The 18663-nt window shown below is 37.0% G+C and overlaps 2 protein-coding genes and 1 non-coding gene across 9 annotated transcripts in view; 1 reads left to right on the top strand and 2 right to left on the bottom strand.

Annotated features, from left to right (window-relative positions):
- LOC114463028 (vitamin D3 receptor B) overlaps positions 1 to 9386 on the bottom strand; it is a 47406-nt gene extending 38020 nt beyond the window's left edge. The window contains exons 1-2 of one of the 3 annotated variants that reach the window (XM_028446249.1): positions 9121 to 9386; positions 6207 to 6285 (exon numbers count right to left, since the gene is read on the bottom strand). The gene's annotated coding sequence lies outside the window, so the exon portion shown is untranslated. The other 2 variants (XM_028446248.1, XM_028446250.1) reach the window with 2 other exon arrangements.
- A 3277-nt stretch (positions 9387 to 12663) lies between these two features.
- On the top strand, positions 12664 to 12735 carry trnaq-uug (transfer RNA glutamine (anticodon UUG)). Its single transcript has one exon. It is a non-coding gene; the product is annotated as a tRNA-Gln (tRNA).
- A 1238-nt stretch (positions 12736 to 13973) lies between these two features.
- LOC114462838 (tensin-2-like) overlaps positions 13974 to 18663 on the bottom strand; it is a 42138-nt gene continuing 37448 nt past the window's right edge. For all 5 annotated transcript variants that reach the window (XM_028445896.1, XM_028445897.1, XM_028445900.1 and 2 more), the window contains 5 exons: positions 18470 to 18547; positions 18173 to 18341; positions 17113 to 17181; positions 16833 to 16862; positions 13974 to 16685 (listed from right to left, as the gene is read on the bottom strand). In XM_028445896.1, the coding sequence (XP_028301697.1) occupies positions 16541 to 16685; positions 16833 to 16862; positions 17113 to 17181; positions 18173 to 18341; positions 18470 to 18547 (491 nt within the window). In that variant the 3' untranslated portion in view covers positions 13974 to 16540. The remainder of the gene's footprint in view (positions 16686 to 16832; positions 16863 to 17112; positions 17182 to 18172; positions 18342 to 18469; positions 18548 to 18663) is intronic.

Genomic DNA, 18663 nt, shown 5'->3' with positions numbered 1-18663 from the left:
AATAGAGCGGTGTCAAGCACATGCAGTAATTTACTCTACAATATTAGTAGACTATCAAAAACAGGTAAGGGAACAGCATCCCCAAAGTGTTTAAGCATGCAAGGGATTTAGCACCTTTTATTTGAGATCTTAGTAAATCTTCCCTTAAGTGTTTGCTGACTACACAACAGCCCCAATACAACTGGTAAACTGGTTGTTTTCGATTCACAAAAGTGGTTTTCATTGCCTTTTGTCAATGCATAAGTCTTTTAGATGGTCACTCATGTGACAGTCATCATGCTCTTATGTTCATCCAGTATGAGGCTGTGTTCACTGTTCACCCAAACCAAAATCACATGATTGTCCTTGTTTAAACAAGTTACTTACAGAAATGATAAAATGGTAAAAAATAAGAGAATGAAAAAATTTTAAAGGGCATATTTATAGAAATAAATCACATATATAATAAATCATAAATCCAATCCATTTAACCCAGGAATAACTGAATTAATTTAATCATTACCCACATTAGAATAAGTAGTGTATATAGTTACATTTTATTTAAAATGTACTGCAAAATAAATGAAAAGGCTATAACATTTACAAGAACAATAAGCATTTCCTTTACCTGGAAACAGCAAAACTATGTTTTATATATTATCTTAAAATAGAATAAAGCTAGTTATATGGCACTGCTAAACAAAAACACCTGGAAAATAGTTAATTTAAGTTCCAAAATAGACGCTCATAGTATTAAATTCCCAGTAAACAAAATGACGTTGTTTCATCAGGGAACAAACCATGGATTAGGAAATGGAAATTAAGAATTTAGGGAAATTCCCACATTATTAGTGAAGAGCTCAACATTTCTTTCAAATTAACTTTTGCATTTCCACTGATAAACAAACTGTGAAATCTGTGACACAGCACAGGTCAAAGCGTAAGAGATGAGCCCAATTGTAAAGACACCAAACTGACTGTAACATGCAATTTTAAAATGGTTGGCAAAGCCCCAAAAGACATTATTTAGATAAGAGGACTGGGCAGGGAGTTACCAACTTTGCTTCAACCCAACACACATTTTAAAGGTAAACAAGTGTGATTATCTAAGTAATGAGGCAATGACACCTTTTCACCTTTGATTTATTGACAATATGCTTAAAGCAGCATGTTTCTAAAACTATAGAGGCTAATGTTATAAACAGGCCCTTGTTAGTTTTAAAGATAAGATGCTGCCTGAAGAAGGCAAGGCAAATGTACTATATTTGTATGGCACATTTCATACACAAGGCAACTCAATGTGCTTTACGTGATCAAAAAGTGCAACAGACAACATTTAACAGCTTAAAATCAATAGGAACATTAAAATCGGCAGCAAAAAACATTTAAAATCATCAGTAAAAACGATTAAAATCATCAACAAACACATTACACCAGGAAGAGTTAATGCTCAACATTTAAGGAAATCATTACATTTCAAGATTAACAGTTTGGTGCAGGTGGTGGTGCAAGCCCAAGTGATAACCAATAAACATAAAATATCACTCATATAGCAGATTATATAAGTTGCTAATTCTGCAAGTTATTTTGAAAACATCCTCAGAAAAAAAATACAATCCATATTGTATTGATCAATGTCAAATGTTATTCTCTCACTTTGAGACACGAGATGCAAATGTAGTGAAGGTATTTGTTTCCATTTAGACTGATATGTACAAATATTGAATAAATAAAGCTCTCTTAATAAAATAATTAATCTTTATCACAGCAAAAACTATGTGAAGCACAGCCTAGCTTTAGTCGATTCAATAACAAGTATTTAGGAAAAACCTCGCTTAGCCCACACCTTCTGATTAAACAAGCCTAATTAAGTGTTGCCATTTAGGACTGGGTGTCGAAAGGCAATGTGATTGAGAGGCAAGTCCAAACAAGGTGTGTAGAAGGCATTATTTCTGACAGCGTTTAAAGACGGGATCATTTTTTTAATGCCAAGAAAAAAAAAGGGAAACTTAAAACCTATGGTATCACTTGTAAGAATGTTAGCAATGGGCTTGTAGAACAAATCACATTTAGAATATATACAGTACACAAAAGACCACAAATAAAAAAATCATCCAGACCAATAACATACAGCAGAATTAAGTTAGTGTAAATTGCCTAGAATAAGAAAAAGGGAGCCTTGTGTGGTAGTACACTGAGCAGAACTTGAAATTAGACTAAAGATAAAATTTTTAATGCCTTTTAAAGTTTTACTCAATTAGTGAAAAAGGGAGAAATATTCAGGGGACAACGTGAAAAAGAAGTGAGGGAGCGTTGGAGGGAGAAGGCAGAGATCATAATGCATTTCACTGCATACCTCAAACTGAGTCACTACGAGTACACAAGATACATAAAACAAATAAGATCTGGATTCTGGAATGACCTGGACTACAATGGAAACACATGGACTTCTGATGCACATCTAAAGCTTTACACAAAAGTTTACTAGGGGATTATACGAAAATGTATTAATAAAAGAAATATTAAAAATGAATAATGAAGTTGAGGTCATATCTGTACACTGCTTAGAAAATGTAATGAGAGAAAAAGATTGACAAACCTAGTATTTAAAAGTGGCAAAAACTAAGCTGAACAGACTAGTCCAGTCCTGTCCCTTCACTTGTTTTACTCTCTCTCTCTGAGCACAGACAGCATGTTACAGCAGCAGCAATAGCACATGACAAGGTGACCTGTGTCCCACACAGGAAGGGCTAAAATGGGTGGAAGGGTTGAGGTCCCATGTCTCGTGTCCAACCCGTATGGCCTGAGAAACCGCCTCCCCCAACACTGAGGCCTCGCTGCTGTATGATGCAGCGAGAGCGTGAGTTACTGCAGGCTGCCCCCTCATGCTGGGCCCCTTGCTGGACTCCAGAGAAGGGAAAGAGACGAGGCAGGGAGAGGCCGACGCAAACACACACACACCTAAAATTCATTTTTATCTAAAAGAGAATGCACCTTTTCCAGTAATCCGTGCACCCTTCGTTCTTTGGTTATTTAGTTTCAAAACCAAATTAATAAATAGAAAAACAATTTTTTTATTTATTTTATTAATTTAAAACCAGAAACAGGAAAATGGAAAAACCAAACAAGCAACGTTTTTCTGTTTTAAAATTCAATCTGGTTTTGTTTGTGTGATATTTGGATATTTACAGGAAATTAGGACAAGGGCTTCATGTTTTAATCTCACCACACAGAGGGGACACACAGACTGACTTTTATTTTGCTGCGTTTGATAAAAATGTATCTTGTAGCATGTTTTCCACCCCACACCAATGGCAGAGATGTAATTTGTGTGTTGATGACGTTTCATTAAAGAGTTATTGAAGCTAGAAGTCCAAATTTGTGAGTATCTGCCAACTTTACCAAACAGTGTTACGGTCCAAATAGTATCCAGATAAACCTGTGACTGGGCGGACTTTTGCTCCCGATCCGGAGATAAAAAGAAGCAACGCATAAGTCACATTACTGGTGAATTGGCGAAAAACCAAAAAATTAATGTTACGTTAAACATGCTCATGATATGTGGAAGCAGAGGTGGTGTAATGAATCTACTGGTCCTCCTTGTTTCTTGAGATCAACTATTATGTGTATTGACAGTTGCCGTTAGCGGTATTTATAATGTGCAAAATAAACATTTTACTGCCCTCAAAAAAGCTGTAATTGTTTTTGCGAAAGTGTTAAATCATAGAAGTTCTAACATCATACCAGCCTCACAGTCGATAGTCACCAGTTTATTTGGATACTCTTTGGATCGTAACACCGCAAAATAAAACAAATGTGAGCAGCTTTATACGAGCTAAAATATCCACAGACTGAATGAGTGAAAAAAAAAAAAGAGTAAAAAAAAAAAACAACGCACTATTTGTTATAATGATTTGGGTCTGAAACAACTCTTTAACACTATTCAGAAAAAAAATACATCTAATAAAATTGCACATAATAATATAATGAACAGAAATTTAAATATTCAAATCCGTTCATTTACTGCAGATAGAAAAAGTGCTCCCAAAAAAGAGACATTAAACCTCCAATAAAGTCTTACATCATGTGGCCTTCATATCAACTAGTAAAATATGAATTGAGCTTCATTGCTGCTTCACTTGATCTTCATAATACCTGTGATTGGCCTTGAAACCATCAACCACAGGAGGTAATTGAAGACTCCAAGACATTAGGGAAAACTTAACACTTCATTAGTCTAAGGAAACTAAACATAATGTGGAAAAGGTAGGCGTGCATGTTCGTACATACAAGTGGGTCTTTACATTAGGTACAGCGGCCTCTTTCTTACTATAGGGTCACGTGTAGGAGGAAGCAACCCATTACTGTAGTCATGAAAGTAGGGTAGGGGGGAGGTTACAGCGTATAGGGGACCTAATGGGCTGCACCATCTCCACAGCACCATAAACAACTTGCTACCGTGAGATTCAGACACCAAACATTTCAACCAACCAGAGAGCTAAGTACAACCAATCAAAAGTTACATTACAAAAGAAAACATGTTTTACAAATTAGCTTTTTTAAAATAAATAAAAATTAGTAATGAGTTGCTCTGTTCATCATGATTCCAAAGTGGTTCAAGTCTACAATATCTTGTTGAAGCGGACATCATTTAAACAAGCAGAAAGGTATGTTGAGTTTTTTAGTAATGACACCGAACTACGTTCATGCCTAGTTATGAAGTTTGGTCTTCTACAACAAATATCAATAGAGCCGAACAATAGAAATGGGAATTTGGCAAAAAAAAAAAAATGCAATCATGGTGGGTGAGTCAGTGCATCAACTCATTGACAGCCTATAAGTCGTTTGAAGGCATCTGTCATTACTGGAAGGAGAAATATTTGCCAAAAAGTGAATACTTTTACATGAGAGCTTTAATTCCCCTTTAATTTAGAATAAAAGTTAAATGATTCCTCAATCTTGTATACGTTCATTGCGCTTTAAATTAATTCCGGTCCTTCTGCGCATGCTCATCCTGTCACGTTGATGCGCTTAAAAAATGGATATAATGAAAATAGTGGATGGACGGAAGCATAAACATGCGGACATATTATACACACGGACATCCATCCCCTTTCCACTCCTGAACTGACCAAAGTGAAACTGTATGTTACTGTCGAGCTGCTGCTTTTAAACTACAATCCAAATAAAAGTGAAAATAGTACTTATTGTGTGGTCTTCTATGTTGTAGCCGACCAAAAGAAAAGGTTTGTTTTGTGTTTTTTCCGGTAGACGTGAATACGTCATGTTCGCCCTCAGTTCAATCAGAACTCTTCCCAACCCCCAGACCTAAAGCGGAATTGAATAAAGCTGAATAAACGTGTTTCCATGTAAACCTCAATTCGGAATTACTATTCCGTGGCCAGTGTCATATGTTGCTTTGGTGACAATCGCAGGCTGTGTGTAAAGTCTTTTCTACATTATTCAAATAATGATAAAACCGTGTTGCTTTTAAGTACCATTGTCTTTTTATAAACACCACTAACACCAGGATTCAAGACTAAGATGATTTTACAATGGGATTTGACCTTAAAACAATGGTTGTCAACACCTATTAAAAACTGCTGAGCCGCAGAAGGATGAGTGCGGCATAGAGGAGTGACAAAGGCAAAGTGAGGGCAATTTTTCCATTTATTATAAAAACAAAGAGTAGCTGCAATGATTAAGTATGTCTGCTTATTTGAACTTGTGTAGCAATTGACTTTAAGTATAATGACACATTATTGCAATAATGTTTAACTGTTAAAGTGCTTTTTTTTGTTGGAAAACCATGTAAATTAAATGTATGGTATTGTTTGTTTTAAATTGTGCATCAGTGTTTCATCTCTAAACTAATCAAAATTGCAGATACACTTTCAAAGTACAAGCATTGATTATATCTAGCCTTAACATTTATTGTACTGAAACTACTGTTTTAATAAGCCATAATAAATGTTTTTAACTGGTGTCTGCATAGAAAATAAAGCTCCTCCAGTCAGTTACTGATCAAAAATGTGAGTGATTTAGATGTACAGCTCACATTAAAACTGAGCAATTGACAGATTGTTTAGAGTAGGTCTATTTTCTCACTCACTTCAATGCATTGTATTCAAAGATCCGCGTAGGCAATATGTTAAATGTAAAAGCAACACACTGTAATTGAAATCTATCTCAATCTGATTATAATTCAATACAGAAATGTGACTTACCAGAAGTTTTGGCATGCCCTTGCACAATAGGTGAGACTGTAGAGCTTTCCTTGGTCCTTTCCCCTACGAGTTGTTAATCCTGTTCGATACAAGAGCAAAAATGGTATTTCACAAGTCACTCATTGAGCCTTTACCCTAATTCCTGACCTGCAGTTGCTTTGTTTATGAAACGCTGGAGTATTTTTTCAACAGCAACACGTAGAGTTTGGAGCTCACACAGCAGTGGTGGATTCAGTCTAGAAATGATTATATTCAGACTGTAGGTATGCTGAGCATGTTTTTCTCGTTTAAAACATAAAGCACGTCACGCTGGGTTAGTCTTCAGCATTCCTTTCATGAATACAAGTTTCAAACCTCAGCTCAACTTTTGCCCATCTACACCGACCTGCTTTAATCCTCCTCAGTCGTCCTCCGTCGCCTTCTTCGAGCTCTTACAAATCCTGCACCCTCCACGTTAAGCAGGGTGGGAGAGCTCCAACCAAAGCCGAGTTTCGGTTTACTAATCTCAACAATGTGAGGACCCTTGGCTGGTTTAAAAACGTCAAATTCGTCCGCCCTTTCAGACGCTGGCTCCAACAGCAGCCGTGATGGTGGCTACCATTAGCAGGGCTAGCTGGCTCATTTAACCCTAAAACGCGGTACCGAGTTCAGCCCTGTTTATAATCCGTTTTCCTGGTGCAGCTTCCGAATACACAGTAGAGGAAATAGAGTCGAATAAAACAAATATTAAACACAGCAGTGTAACGTATGTAAAGCTGTATCGCACCTGCAGTATTTCGACGGGAGACGAGCTATTCCTCCTTCTTCAGCAACCAAATAGATGGCCATTACTTTTTGTTATGCCCCGCCCCTCCACTCGGACCTCTACGGGGAAAAGGGATTCCCCCTTCCACCCATATCATAACCAATCACAATGCTGCCTGGAGTGGTACTAATGCTATGATTGGTGGCTGTCGTAGTAAACTCGGTTGTAATTGGATAAAGTCAGTGCTCGTAACAGGAAGGTACGCCCCTTCAAACAGGGGTGTGTCGTGACGTCAGAGGTAACGAAGAGGTAAACAACTTTGACCGCGTGAGGTTTAAAGCGACCCTGTTTTTCTGACCTGAATGCGGGGAGCCTCCGCGTGGGCTATCACTGAATTATTCACGCAACAGTGTATGCATGGTGAAAGACGTCAATCCGAGGCCGTGTTTAATCCGTTAATCCATTGCCTTTGTTCTCAGCACGAGGTGTTGCGCATTAAAAATGACACTTCAAACACGATATTATTTGCTTACACTGTGAAACACGAGCAGCAGTCATGCAAGGCAACGTCTCTTCGATTTGTACTCATTCATTGTACAGGCTTTTCTTTTGACGCTGCGTCAATGTGTGCAGTGAGGCGTGTGCAGTGAGGGGTGTGTCTGCTCTGCAATGCAGCGGTAGGCTGAGAGCCACAACCACCACATGGTCATGTTGCTATACATTTGTAATGCCTGGCAGACGGATTAGTAATACTGAGAAATACCCACATCCTGCGAGTTCACCGTTGCACTGAATAAATCTGATCATTACTGCCAGCTTGTGTTTGATTCAAATGCAGACATCCAAACACTTTTATTTTTATTTTTACTGTATTTCCGTTTTTTTTCTTTGCGTTTGTTTTTTTCCCCTTTTTCTTTCTTTTTTTTGGGGTGGGGGGGGGGGGGGGGGGGGGGGGGGGGGGCTGAGCGTGAAGGTCAAATGTGTATATAATGTAAACACTGAAAAGGCCTCAGAAAGGAAGGGAAGAGGGAAAAGAAAGAGGAGGGCCTCATCCGGTGCTATGTCCTCTTAATTTATCGTGACAACAACAAGCAGATCTGTGTTGACTGTAAAGATAAACGAACAGTTTACTATTTTTTGCTCTCTCTTGCAAGTTACACATGGACATTTCACGACTATATCATTAATTCTATTTTCCAATGGGCATGTCTCTAAAGCAGATCAGGAACAAGAAGGTAGGTTCAAAAAGTCAATAAAAGTCTTAAAGTAGGGGTGGGATGGTACACTGAATTTACAATGCAATACAATACAATATTTTGGAAAGAGAAAAGACCAAAAAGTTAAAGTTGGAAAAATAACCATGCTTCACACCATCTATCTATCAAAAACACACAAAATGACTCTAAAAAACATACAATACAGAAAAATACACCAAACAACAACAAAAATATGAAAATGACTCAAAATACACAAAACTAAATATCTATAGAAATAAAAATACTCAAAATGACAACAGAAATGCACATGACTACACCAAAAAAGATTTTAAAAAATGCACAAAAGGACTCCAGAATCACACTACAATGGCAACAAAACACAATAATTATCCAAAAAATGCACAAAAAGACAACAGAAAGATACATAAATACACACAATGACTCCAAAAAACATACATTACAGAAAAATACACCAAACAAAAAATATATAAAAATGAGTAAAAAAAACCAAACAAACATGTCATCCGCATGTCCCATTGAATTGAACCAGGGAAATCGCAAATGCTATTTTACTTTTGCACCCACAAATAAACCCCTTTATACCTTTAAACACATACTCATTTGGCCATAATTGACTACTCTACTTAAGCCCCCACTATATGAATACATACTTCCAACGGGCACTGTACTAGTCTAGTCAAATACAGTCAAGGTTTGTGTATAAAAACAAAATGAGACAGTTGAGCAAAAAAAATTAAAAACAAAAAACTGTGCATAAAAACAAACAAAACATGGAACATAGTATGTAGAGGTTGTTATTTTTGTACCACAAAGTTATCAGAAGTTATCAGTTTATATTTGCAATATAAATAATTTGCGAATCAAACAGTTTGTATGAATTTCTTTAAAGAAAATCTCTAATACTTTAAAATAAATAGGATAATCAACTTACCAACGGGAGGAATTCATCATTTGTCCCTGTTGCTGGAGTAAACACTACTAGTTGTTCAACAGGTATGTTTGCATCTGAACCAAAAGAACACATTGTTCCCGGTAAAGTGTCAATCATCAATCACTTGTTTATAACAAGATTATACATCAGAAGGGAATGTGCATCCTAAGCAATGTAGGCATAGACATGTGGCACGTATTAGAGTTGATTTATATGGAATAGTAGTAGTAAAGTGTGTGGGTGTGAGGGTTTGTGCTGATAGAGAGTTGATCCTTGTCCTGTGGTTTTGGCTTTTTCTAAGTATGGCACCAGCTTTAGATCAGGCTGTTCTGCTAACTGAGTTTTATTTGGATCCCCAGCACTCGCGTCAGACATGTATCCTGGCACAGGCCATTTTGTGTCCTCAGATGATCCTGCTGTTCACAGCGAGTTGGCTTGCTATTTGGAAACCAGGGGAGTGGAAATATTAAATCAGAAACACTTGACCAGCCAGAGAATTAGTATTCTTCGCACTGGTGCAGAGACATAAACAGCTCTCACATTGTCAAGGCTGTAACTGTAAATTGTAGTTAGATCCCACACATTGGACCACAATCTCCACACTTCAACATCAGCCGTACACGCACTTCACCAGAGACATCCAAGACCCTTCAAAGGATGCACATTTATGGTAAAGATAATGTGGTGGTGGTGGTGGGATGCTGAACTTCAAATAAAGCACTGATGTGACACTTAATCTAATAATGTCAAAATGTTGTACAGAACATTTAGTGGAAAGCTGCATTGCAGTTTGAGGAAAACAGCACACATGGAATTCCCTTACATTTGCATCATGTACATATGACTACAACAGGAAAGAGCAAGTGTATGGGCACTCACACTAGAGGAAAAAGGGATAACCAGCTGAAAGCATGTGCTGATTACTTAGTCCTAGCATGCCCCGGTATTGTAATGTTTCCTTGTGGTACACTGTGCATTCACTGCATGCCTGAGAAATGCAGGATATCCTGCTTGAGGGACTGCCACCCTGTTCCATCTATCATCATGAAATGTTGTGGTCTTCTGGTCAAAAGCCACATACACGCACTTCCCCAATGAATGCAGACGGGCTACATTTTTCCTCTCAGCATATATCAGCTGATAAAACATTGCCTTATCCCCACTCTGTCTTTTGTTGAGTGATATATAATTACATTATGACATCAAAAACCACAGCAGCATGTTGTTGTATTTTGTGGAGACAACAATCCAAGAGCCAAAGGATGAGTCGTTGCTGGGGTTTACTATCAGTTATGCAGAGACAAACAAACAAAGCTACACCAGTACGGCTCAAGGTCCACGAGAAACCTGAGCACCACTCCAGGGTTTGCACTGCTGACTGTATGAGTCAATTTCTCTACACAGCACAACAAAAAATAATTTTGGACGTCAGAATAAAAATTTTGGTGGACATTTCTTCATCTTCTTATTTTCAACATCACAAACACATAAAGCTGCAGTTCCCACAAATCACATATGCACAGCACTACATATTCATGAGTGTGGGAATAACACCACAATTATTAGTGCTGTGAGTTATCTCCAAAGGAAAGTGTTTATTTGTTCCCTCTAGAGCAGTGGCAAAAGCTACAAACATGTCATATGATTTAGAAATCCTTATATAAGGATAAGGATGAACAATAGAACATCTGTTTACTATTTACTACTCAGTTTGAACTTGGTTTTTAGCAGCAAAGTGGTGCAATGGTTTGCACATCTGCTTTACAGTAAGAAGGTATAAAGTTCAAGCCCTGAGGTGGACATTTGGATCTTTCCTGTGTGGAGTTTGCATGTTCCCCCCTGTGCTTGCGTGGGTTTTCTCTGGGTACCCTAGTCTTCTCTCATCACCCATACACAAAGGAAGTACATTCATAATCAAATGTATAGATAAAACTAAATAACCTCACGGATCATTTCAATTATTTGAAGGACAACAATCAAAAATGCTAGTGCTTCAATGCAATAATGCAGATTCAGACTAACTGCAGGAACTGGATTACTAAGTGCTGTACAGTCTTTGATCATCTGAGCGTTAAAGCGTTACAGCAGATGATATAAGCCAAATACTTTCTCACAGGCAATAGATGGCCACCTCTCTGTGTTATTTTCCACAGAAGTTGCTTTAGGGAGGCCCAGGAAATCATGCAGGACTCAACTATGGCCTTGGACTCTGCTGACACCATGCTGCCTGGAAAACATTTTCACAGCACCATTTTAAACACCAACTGTTTAAGGATGTTTTTGTCATTTTTACCATAAAAAACTATGTTTTTACTTGAAACTTTTTTTTATGGGGTATTTTAAGTCTTTAGTATTCTATTTGCTTCACATTGTTGACCTTGGCTAATCCTTATTTTGTTTTGTTAGAATAACTCAAAGAAGTGTCGCACTGGACTTTTGTGAATCACCAAATTATGTAAACAAATGACACGATTAATAACTACTCATGTGGCTTGATACTTGTGATTCTCGTTTTTTTTCTTCTTTTGAGGACTACAGCAATGCAAAGGATTTGGGAAGTTGACATTCCTCTAGTGCCCTCTTCTGGGAGAAAAAAGAAGGATATGCAACATGAATATTCTGTATTTTTGTTGTATATTTGTTCACAGTTTAGATCAGAAATATCAAACTAAAGGCTCACAGTCCAAATTTGGCACAGCAGTGTATCCATTATGGTCCTTGGGATGCTTTTGTCCAGGAGTGTAAAAACTATTTAAATTCAGGGGCCAGATTTGATCCAGTGTCATTTGAAGTGTGCCAGATCAGAATAATCCATGCCTTTTCACAAATAAACAAGTGCAACTTTATCAATATTTTGCACTACATTATCATTTTTGAAATGTAAATGATTAATTACAGATGAAAAAAGCATGTCAAATTCTATGGAGGTAGATTTGTGTCATTATTATCCAATCAAAAAAGTATTTTCAATTAAAAAAAACGCAACTTCAATCAAACATAAAAAGTGCTCGGATCGGCCGAAATTGGCATGAGCGGAAAAACTCTGGTCACCTCCTCGAGTCCATATATATATATATATATATATATATATATATATATAGAATTTTCAACTACTGTGCAGCATTAGCTTCAGCAGCTAACTCGGCATTTCTTACTTGGACACCGATACCACGTTTACGCAAAAACATGTTTCAAAGAATAAATGCTCTAACAGTAAAAAAAAATAAAAAAATGTAAATCTCTGTCAGACTCGTTGTCAGCCATGGTGACTTTATTCCTCTTGACCATTGAACTCACGCGCGAGAACTGAACGAGAACGAGATTTCCGAGAGCGTGAAAAAGGCTGAACAGACTTCCGTGTTGTCGTTCCTCAATGACAGAAAAGAAGAAACCGCCTTGTCGGAGATAGCAGCTAGACATTGTTGAAATAAATCGTAAATTGTAAATAAATCGATCCATTTCTAACCGTTTGTTTGCGCCTTCTCAGTGCCTAGTACTTGTGTTACGGTTAAATAGTGTAATGTCACTATGCTATTTGCCGTTGGTTCCATGGTGTAATGGTTAGCACTCTGGACTTTGAATCCAGCGATCCGAGTTCAAATCTCGGTGGAACCTCATCCTTTTTGTCCCCGATTTTAAATCGACAATGAGACGAGGGAAGTTTTATAGGCATATGTAATGGTAAATTATGAAATTAAATATTTTTTTAAACCACCATGATTCGGAAGTTCATCCGCATATTTTCAGTGATCTTCTTTTCAAATTATTTTTAGTCAATCTAATAAAGTAGTATTTCTAAACAGCAAGCTTCAACAAAAAGGTAACTTATGGAGTGTTTCAAGCTTTGTGTTTGTCCTAGCTGTAAATATAATCTATAAACTCAGCTAATTATGATCATGGCGGAAGGAAAGGGACGTTAGAAGCATGTAAATGCATAGTAAAAATCTAATGTCTATTTTTATATATGTATAAACATAATAAATATGTTTTCAATGTGTCCTGTCTGGATGTGTTTTTTAATGACCCATTTTTTCAGATTTCTGCAAATGCAAGCCAAATATATATTTCTGCCTTTTGCAAAACAAAATGGAGACAGTGAAGTTATTCTGAATTTGTAAATATGATGTATTCATGTATATATAGTGTTATGAAGGGCAGGGTTGCTTACAAATTGTAAACAGAGAGATTTAATTCAATGTATTTGCAATGGATTCCCGGCCCCGTTCTAAATAGAAGTTGTATGGATATTAGTATGTCAATAAACATTGGGATGTGATTGTTCTTAATACCATACAAGTTTAAGAATATTAAAGAAAATTCAAAGCAATACCTCGTGTATACAATACATATCAACACAGTTTTTAACCAAAAATAATTTTGGCCTTAACTATGTCAAAAAAGCAGGTAAGTGAACGGTTTACACTCTTTTCTGAAACAAATTTACGTTATGAAAAAAAATAAAACAATTTATGGAACTACATAAACATATATTGTATATACACATACATATGACAGTGTTCTGTATAAATATTGTAAATCAATGCAGTTATTGATGACAAATTACCAATAATCCCAGTTATGTCACTCAGAATCAATGGATTCAAATTGCCCACCAATAACTTCCAGAAACTATTTGAGTCTACATGAATCACGTGACGTTTGTTTGCATTTACTCTTGTTTTAGTCAGAAAAAAAAAATGATGATGAATATTTTTAGGTTAATAAAAGAAACACCACACAGTTGAACTTTCACAAGCAAATTCAAACCCCTGCACACTCTAATATGGTGTCTAATGTTCAAAATTGTACATGATGGTGTATGCAAAAAAATAAATGAATCAAGAGATTTTCACTTGGCTCAAAACTGGTGGTTTATTATTTTTTTTTTTATCAAAGGTAGCATTCCAAGTCATTTGCATCAACTCCATGAACTCAAATATATTACTTCTGAGAGCAAAAGGTCCATTACAAAAGACATTATTTGTTATTATAAAAGCACACATAACAAACAAAAAGATATAGCATTATAAAAAGTAGTAAAACATAAAAGTTAAACAAGTAATTTTTGTTTTGAAGAGAAAAATATTTTTTGGGGTAAATAAATAATCACCCCTGATGCTGTTCCTACTGACATTTGACAAACATTTTTTAAACATCACAAGATGTATTGCATATTTCTAAAGATTTCCTAAAAAACACAAATCATTGCTTAATATTAAACCTGTGAATTTATAAGTTTAGCTTAATATACATTTCCTTCTTATTACCATATTAACCATTAACTAAATCCCTTATCTCACATCTCATAAACCATTTCATTTCCAGTTGTAACAACAATCAAGTGCCTTTACTCAACTTCTTTGTTTACTTTTCAATCCAACAATATAGTGCAGCTCAACTTCTTCTGAACCATTATCAACTCTATTTAGTAATTATTTCCCCTAAAGCTTACATTTGTAAACATTTTTATTGTCAGGTTTTGTTTTGTTAATGAAGAGTGATTCCACACATTATCATTATAATCCTATTGTTGTACTAGAGAATGGAGCAAAGTTGATCTTTAGGTTACATTGATCAAATTAAAACCTTAATTTATAGGGTCTCCCTGCAGCAGGGAATTGTTTTCTCTTACTGAAAGAGCACAGTCATTGAGAACCACTACAGGAAGCATGCCTACGGCCATGATGGAGTAGGTGGAAATCGGAAGCATCGCTGCTGTGACACTGAACTGGAATAAATGAGTCAGAAGATGAAATTTGACAGTCAAGACTCAACTTTCAGCAGATCTTTGACCAAATCATCACAATGTCTCACGCTTTATACCTTCTTCTCTTCATACATTTTGTTGCGCAGCACTTACACCTGACCATCTATGAGCCATGGCTGTCTGTCATCCTGCTGCTACTTTACCACTGAACTTCATTTGAGCACTTTGAAATGATAGTAACTACTGCATGGTTTGTACTCTCTTTCCCAGCACAGACATGACCGAGTGTGTTTTATAAGGATCTGTCACATCTGCAAAAATAGCAATATGCTTATTATCAAAAGTTTTTTTTTAAAGCCTGTGGGGAAACCTTAACCTGAGAACTTTTAGTCAGCACAGTAGCTACCGATCACCAATCTTTTTGTATGCTAAGTAGTTCAAACAATTTGTCAAATGTTGCAATAGTTCAAAGATTTAGCCCACTTGCTCATTGTCTTTAATTCCATCGATTTAAGGAAAATATTTTTACATTTTGTTAAGTGTGATCAAAATAAGGGTACTTTGCCCATGAATGGTCCCGATGTTTCCTTTATTCAAAGCAAATGCACCAATGCATCCATCCATTTTCAGACCCACTTGTTCCTGTTTTTCAGGGTCGCAGGGTACACCAATGCACTTTTACAATAATACCGTAAAATGCGATTCTCAACTGGCGGGTCGGGACCCAAAAGTGGGTCACGGCCATGTACTGGGTGGGTCACGAACAGCTGGTTAAAAATAAATAAAATACTTAATGTTTCTCATACAGCCCTGTCCAGGGTGTAGCCCCGCCCAGCGCCCAATGAGAGCCGCAGATTGGCACCGGCAGACCCCCGCGACCCTGTCAAACAGGAATAGATGGGTCTGAAAATGGATGTATGGATGTTTTTCATATTAAACTTGTCTTATATTTTGAAAGAAATTTTTCTCTTTTGACAGGCATGCTTTAAAATGTATTTTTCACAGGAAAATATATAGATTTATATTTTAAAAATGATTTTTGAAAAACAAAATTTGGTTTGTTGAATTCTAAAAACAAAAAGTGGGTTGCTATTTGATGACCGTTGCAAAATGTGGGCCCCAGGGTGAAAGCAGTTGAGAACCCCTGCCATAAAACATGGCTTTCATTCTAAAGGTACAGCTAACGCTCACATGTAAAGTTCTGATCAGGGTTACAATTGCTCCTTTAGTGGAGTAATTTAATGTACGATGTCACCACTTTTACTTTTATTTAAGGGGCCAGAATCCATTACTGTTGGAAACCTCACATAGCTCTTACTCTCTGCCACATTCATTATACCTTTCCAGCCTCACTTTGAAATTGAAAGATGTGATTATGGAAATATCAGTATGGTAAATTAAGTTTCACTCATGGGGTGTGTAAAGCTGCTTTTGCGTTGTTGGAAAGTGACCAAATAAGTCACTTAACAAAAGTCATTAAAAAAAGCAAAACAAAAAAAGGACATTTAAATCTCATTTGGCAAAAGCATAGGCCAAAGTCTCATAACTCTGTTTCATAAACTCTGGAAACTTTATGATCTAGTTTTTACAAATAATGGAGAAGATGCAAAAATATATTGTCAAAGACACTTCAATACAAAACACTATATGTCCAAAGCATATAGTCCTTTGGACATATATGTTATCAACTGGAGTTGATAACAGATTGATCTTTCATCTGCGTAGTTGTGGTCCCAACATGACTTTGTTAATAAAGTTGACGATGGCCACGGCGGGTTGCTCAGGGTCCATCTCTGCAAACAGGTGACACACGTTTCCTGTGGCAGTGCCTGTCCGTCTCGCCACGAAACCAAACATCCTGCACCAGCAATAGGGCACAAAAGATTAAACACCTAAATAACATGCAAACAAACAGGTTTGTGAAATTTAGACACCGCCATGCAAAGAGGGATGCTTTACCAGTTGAGAGCATCACTCACAAACACACAAATATACAAGCACTTACTTGCTTGACGTGCAATCAGAGTTAATCCACCTGAAGCACGGGCACACAAATAGAGACAGACAAAACGTAGCAACACATGAATTTTCATGACACAAAGGCAGCATTATAATAAGAAGCACACAGATATAAGAGCACACAATCAAATCACATAGGGATCTTATATTATAAAAATATAAGTCTGTGAAGCATGTATTTGCAGATGCAGCAAACATGCATTAAATGGAAACCTTCTCTGAGGTTAATTAGTTGTGCAGGTTGGCTCTATGTTTCTGGGATTTACCTCTGATCTTGAGGGTCAAGACTGCTGAAAGTGACGCTGCTGATTGGGTAATGCCTTCTGAAAAATAGCCTTTGAAAAAGAAATAAATTCAGATTACTGTTTGATAACTACATACTGTAACACCCAATGGGATGGCCACAGGAAGCTAAACAATCTTAGCAACAGCAGGACACATCTTAGTTATTTCACATCAAACATTTAAACTTTTGCACGGTTAACCTTATATACATGTTGTTAGCATTAAAATACAGGACATCCAAAAACTCTCACATCGGCTTGTAAAAACTGAACTGAAACCCTCAAACTTAGATATTCCAGCTAATGTCCACTATCCAGTAAAGCGTTCATTAGAAATATTTATTCTTAAAGCTCATACAGCCTAAAAAATACCTAACTAGTCTTTTACTATGATCTACTGCCGGTGGTCATTCATATACATCAATGTACAGTAAATAAGTCCCGCCTTCATCCTATAGACCCTATTCAACTTCCTGTAGCGAAGACTGCCAATCAAAGTGAAAGCGCGTGCATAAACTGTGCACGGAAACAAGGCAGCGCGTCACAACAGCAAACAAGTATCACTCTGAGCAGCATAGCATCATGGAGGAGAGCTCCGAAACTCCAAAGCTTCTACTAAAAAAACAAAAGAAAATTCTGGGTACAAAGCTTATGGATAAACGTCTTTGTGACTGCAACAAAATTGATGTTGGAGCTGCTCTTCAAAGGAGGAGGGACTTGCGGCTTTTAAAAGAATTCCGAATGGACCCTGATTTGGCAATTTTTCTCATGAACAGGTAATAAACATGATTTAATCAAACTACCATAAGTTTTTTATTAGTGAAAAACAATACTACACATGTGTTGGTGTGTTAAACATTGTTGTTATGTTTCACTATGCACATGCACAAAAGTAGAGGCGTGGCTTCTGGTAGATTGGCAGAGACAGGAAGTGGAGCTGTTTAGGGAGGGACATCGAGACGTTCGCTTTTGAATTTTCTCTCTCTCTCTTCATCCTCTGGATAATCGCTTAAATGGGTATGGAGCTTTAAGTATGAAGTACCTCCGTTTGCTATCAGTCAGTGTGATGCCCTGGGATGACACTTTGAAGTGAACAACTGTAGCCACCGGGCGTGGATTGAGAGCCAATGTACACTTGGTTGCCTTGGAAACTGCTTCGGGCCCCGTTAATGACTCTGTTTCCACTGAGTTTAGGTACAGCACATTGCAAGCTGGTTTAAGAAAGACATGCAAAAGGACCCAGGTTAATAATACAACATTTTTAATGGACAAGGTTGCAAAAATATTGTGCTTAGTCATCCTCAGCTGGTGCTTGGTGTGTTTAGGACTTGTGTTTTACCTGCTCCTTGTTTTAGAAGATCAGCTGCTGTGCTGGTGTTTGTTGCACTTTGCAACTCCTGAAGCTCCCCAACCAAATCTGAAAAATGAGAGAGGTTGGTTTCATGGTAGTGTAAAAGGATACTCATATATTAATTATGTTCTAAGAGGTTATTTGAAGGTTGACTTTTTAATCATCTTTTGTAATATTTGTAA

Source organism: Gouania willdenowi, chromosome 5 (genome assembly GCF_900634775.1).
Source record: "Gouania willdenowi chromosome 5, fGouWil2.1, whole genome shotgun sequence".
NCBI classification, from domain to species: Eukaryota; Metazoa; Chordata; class Actinopteri; order Blenniiformes; family Gobiesocidae; genus Gouania; species Gouania willdenowi.
The sequence above is the reverse complement of the archived record's forward strand: the minus strand, read 5'-3'. Positions and strand labels throughout refer to the sequence as shown.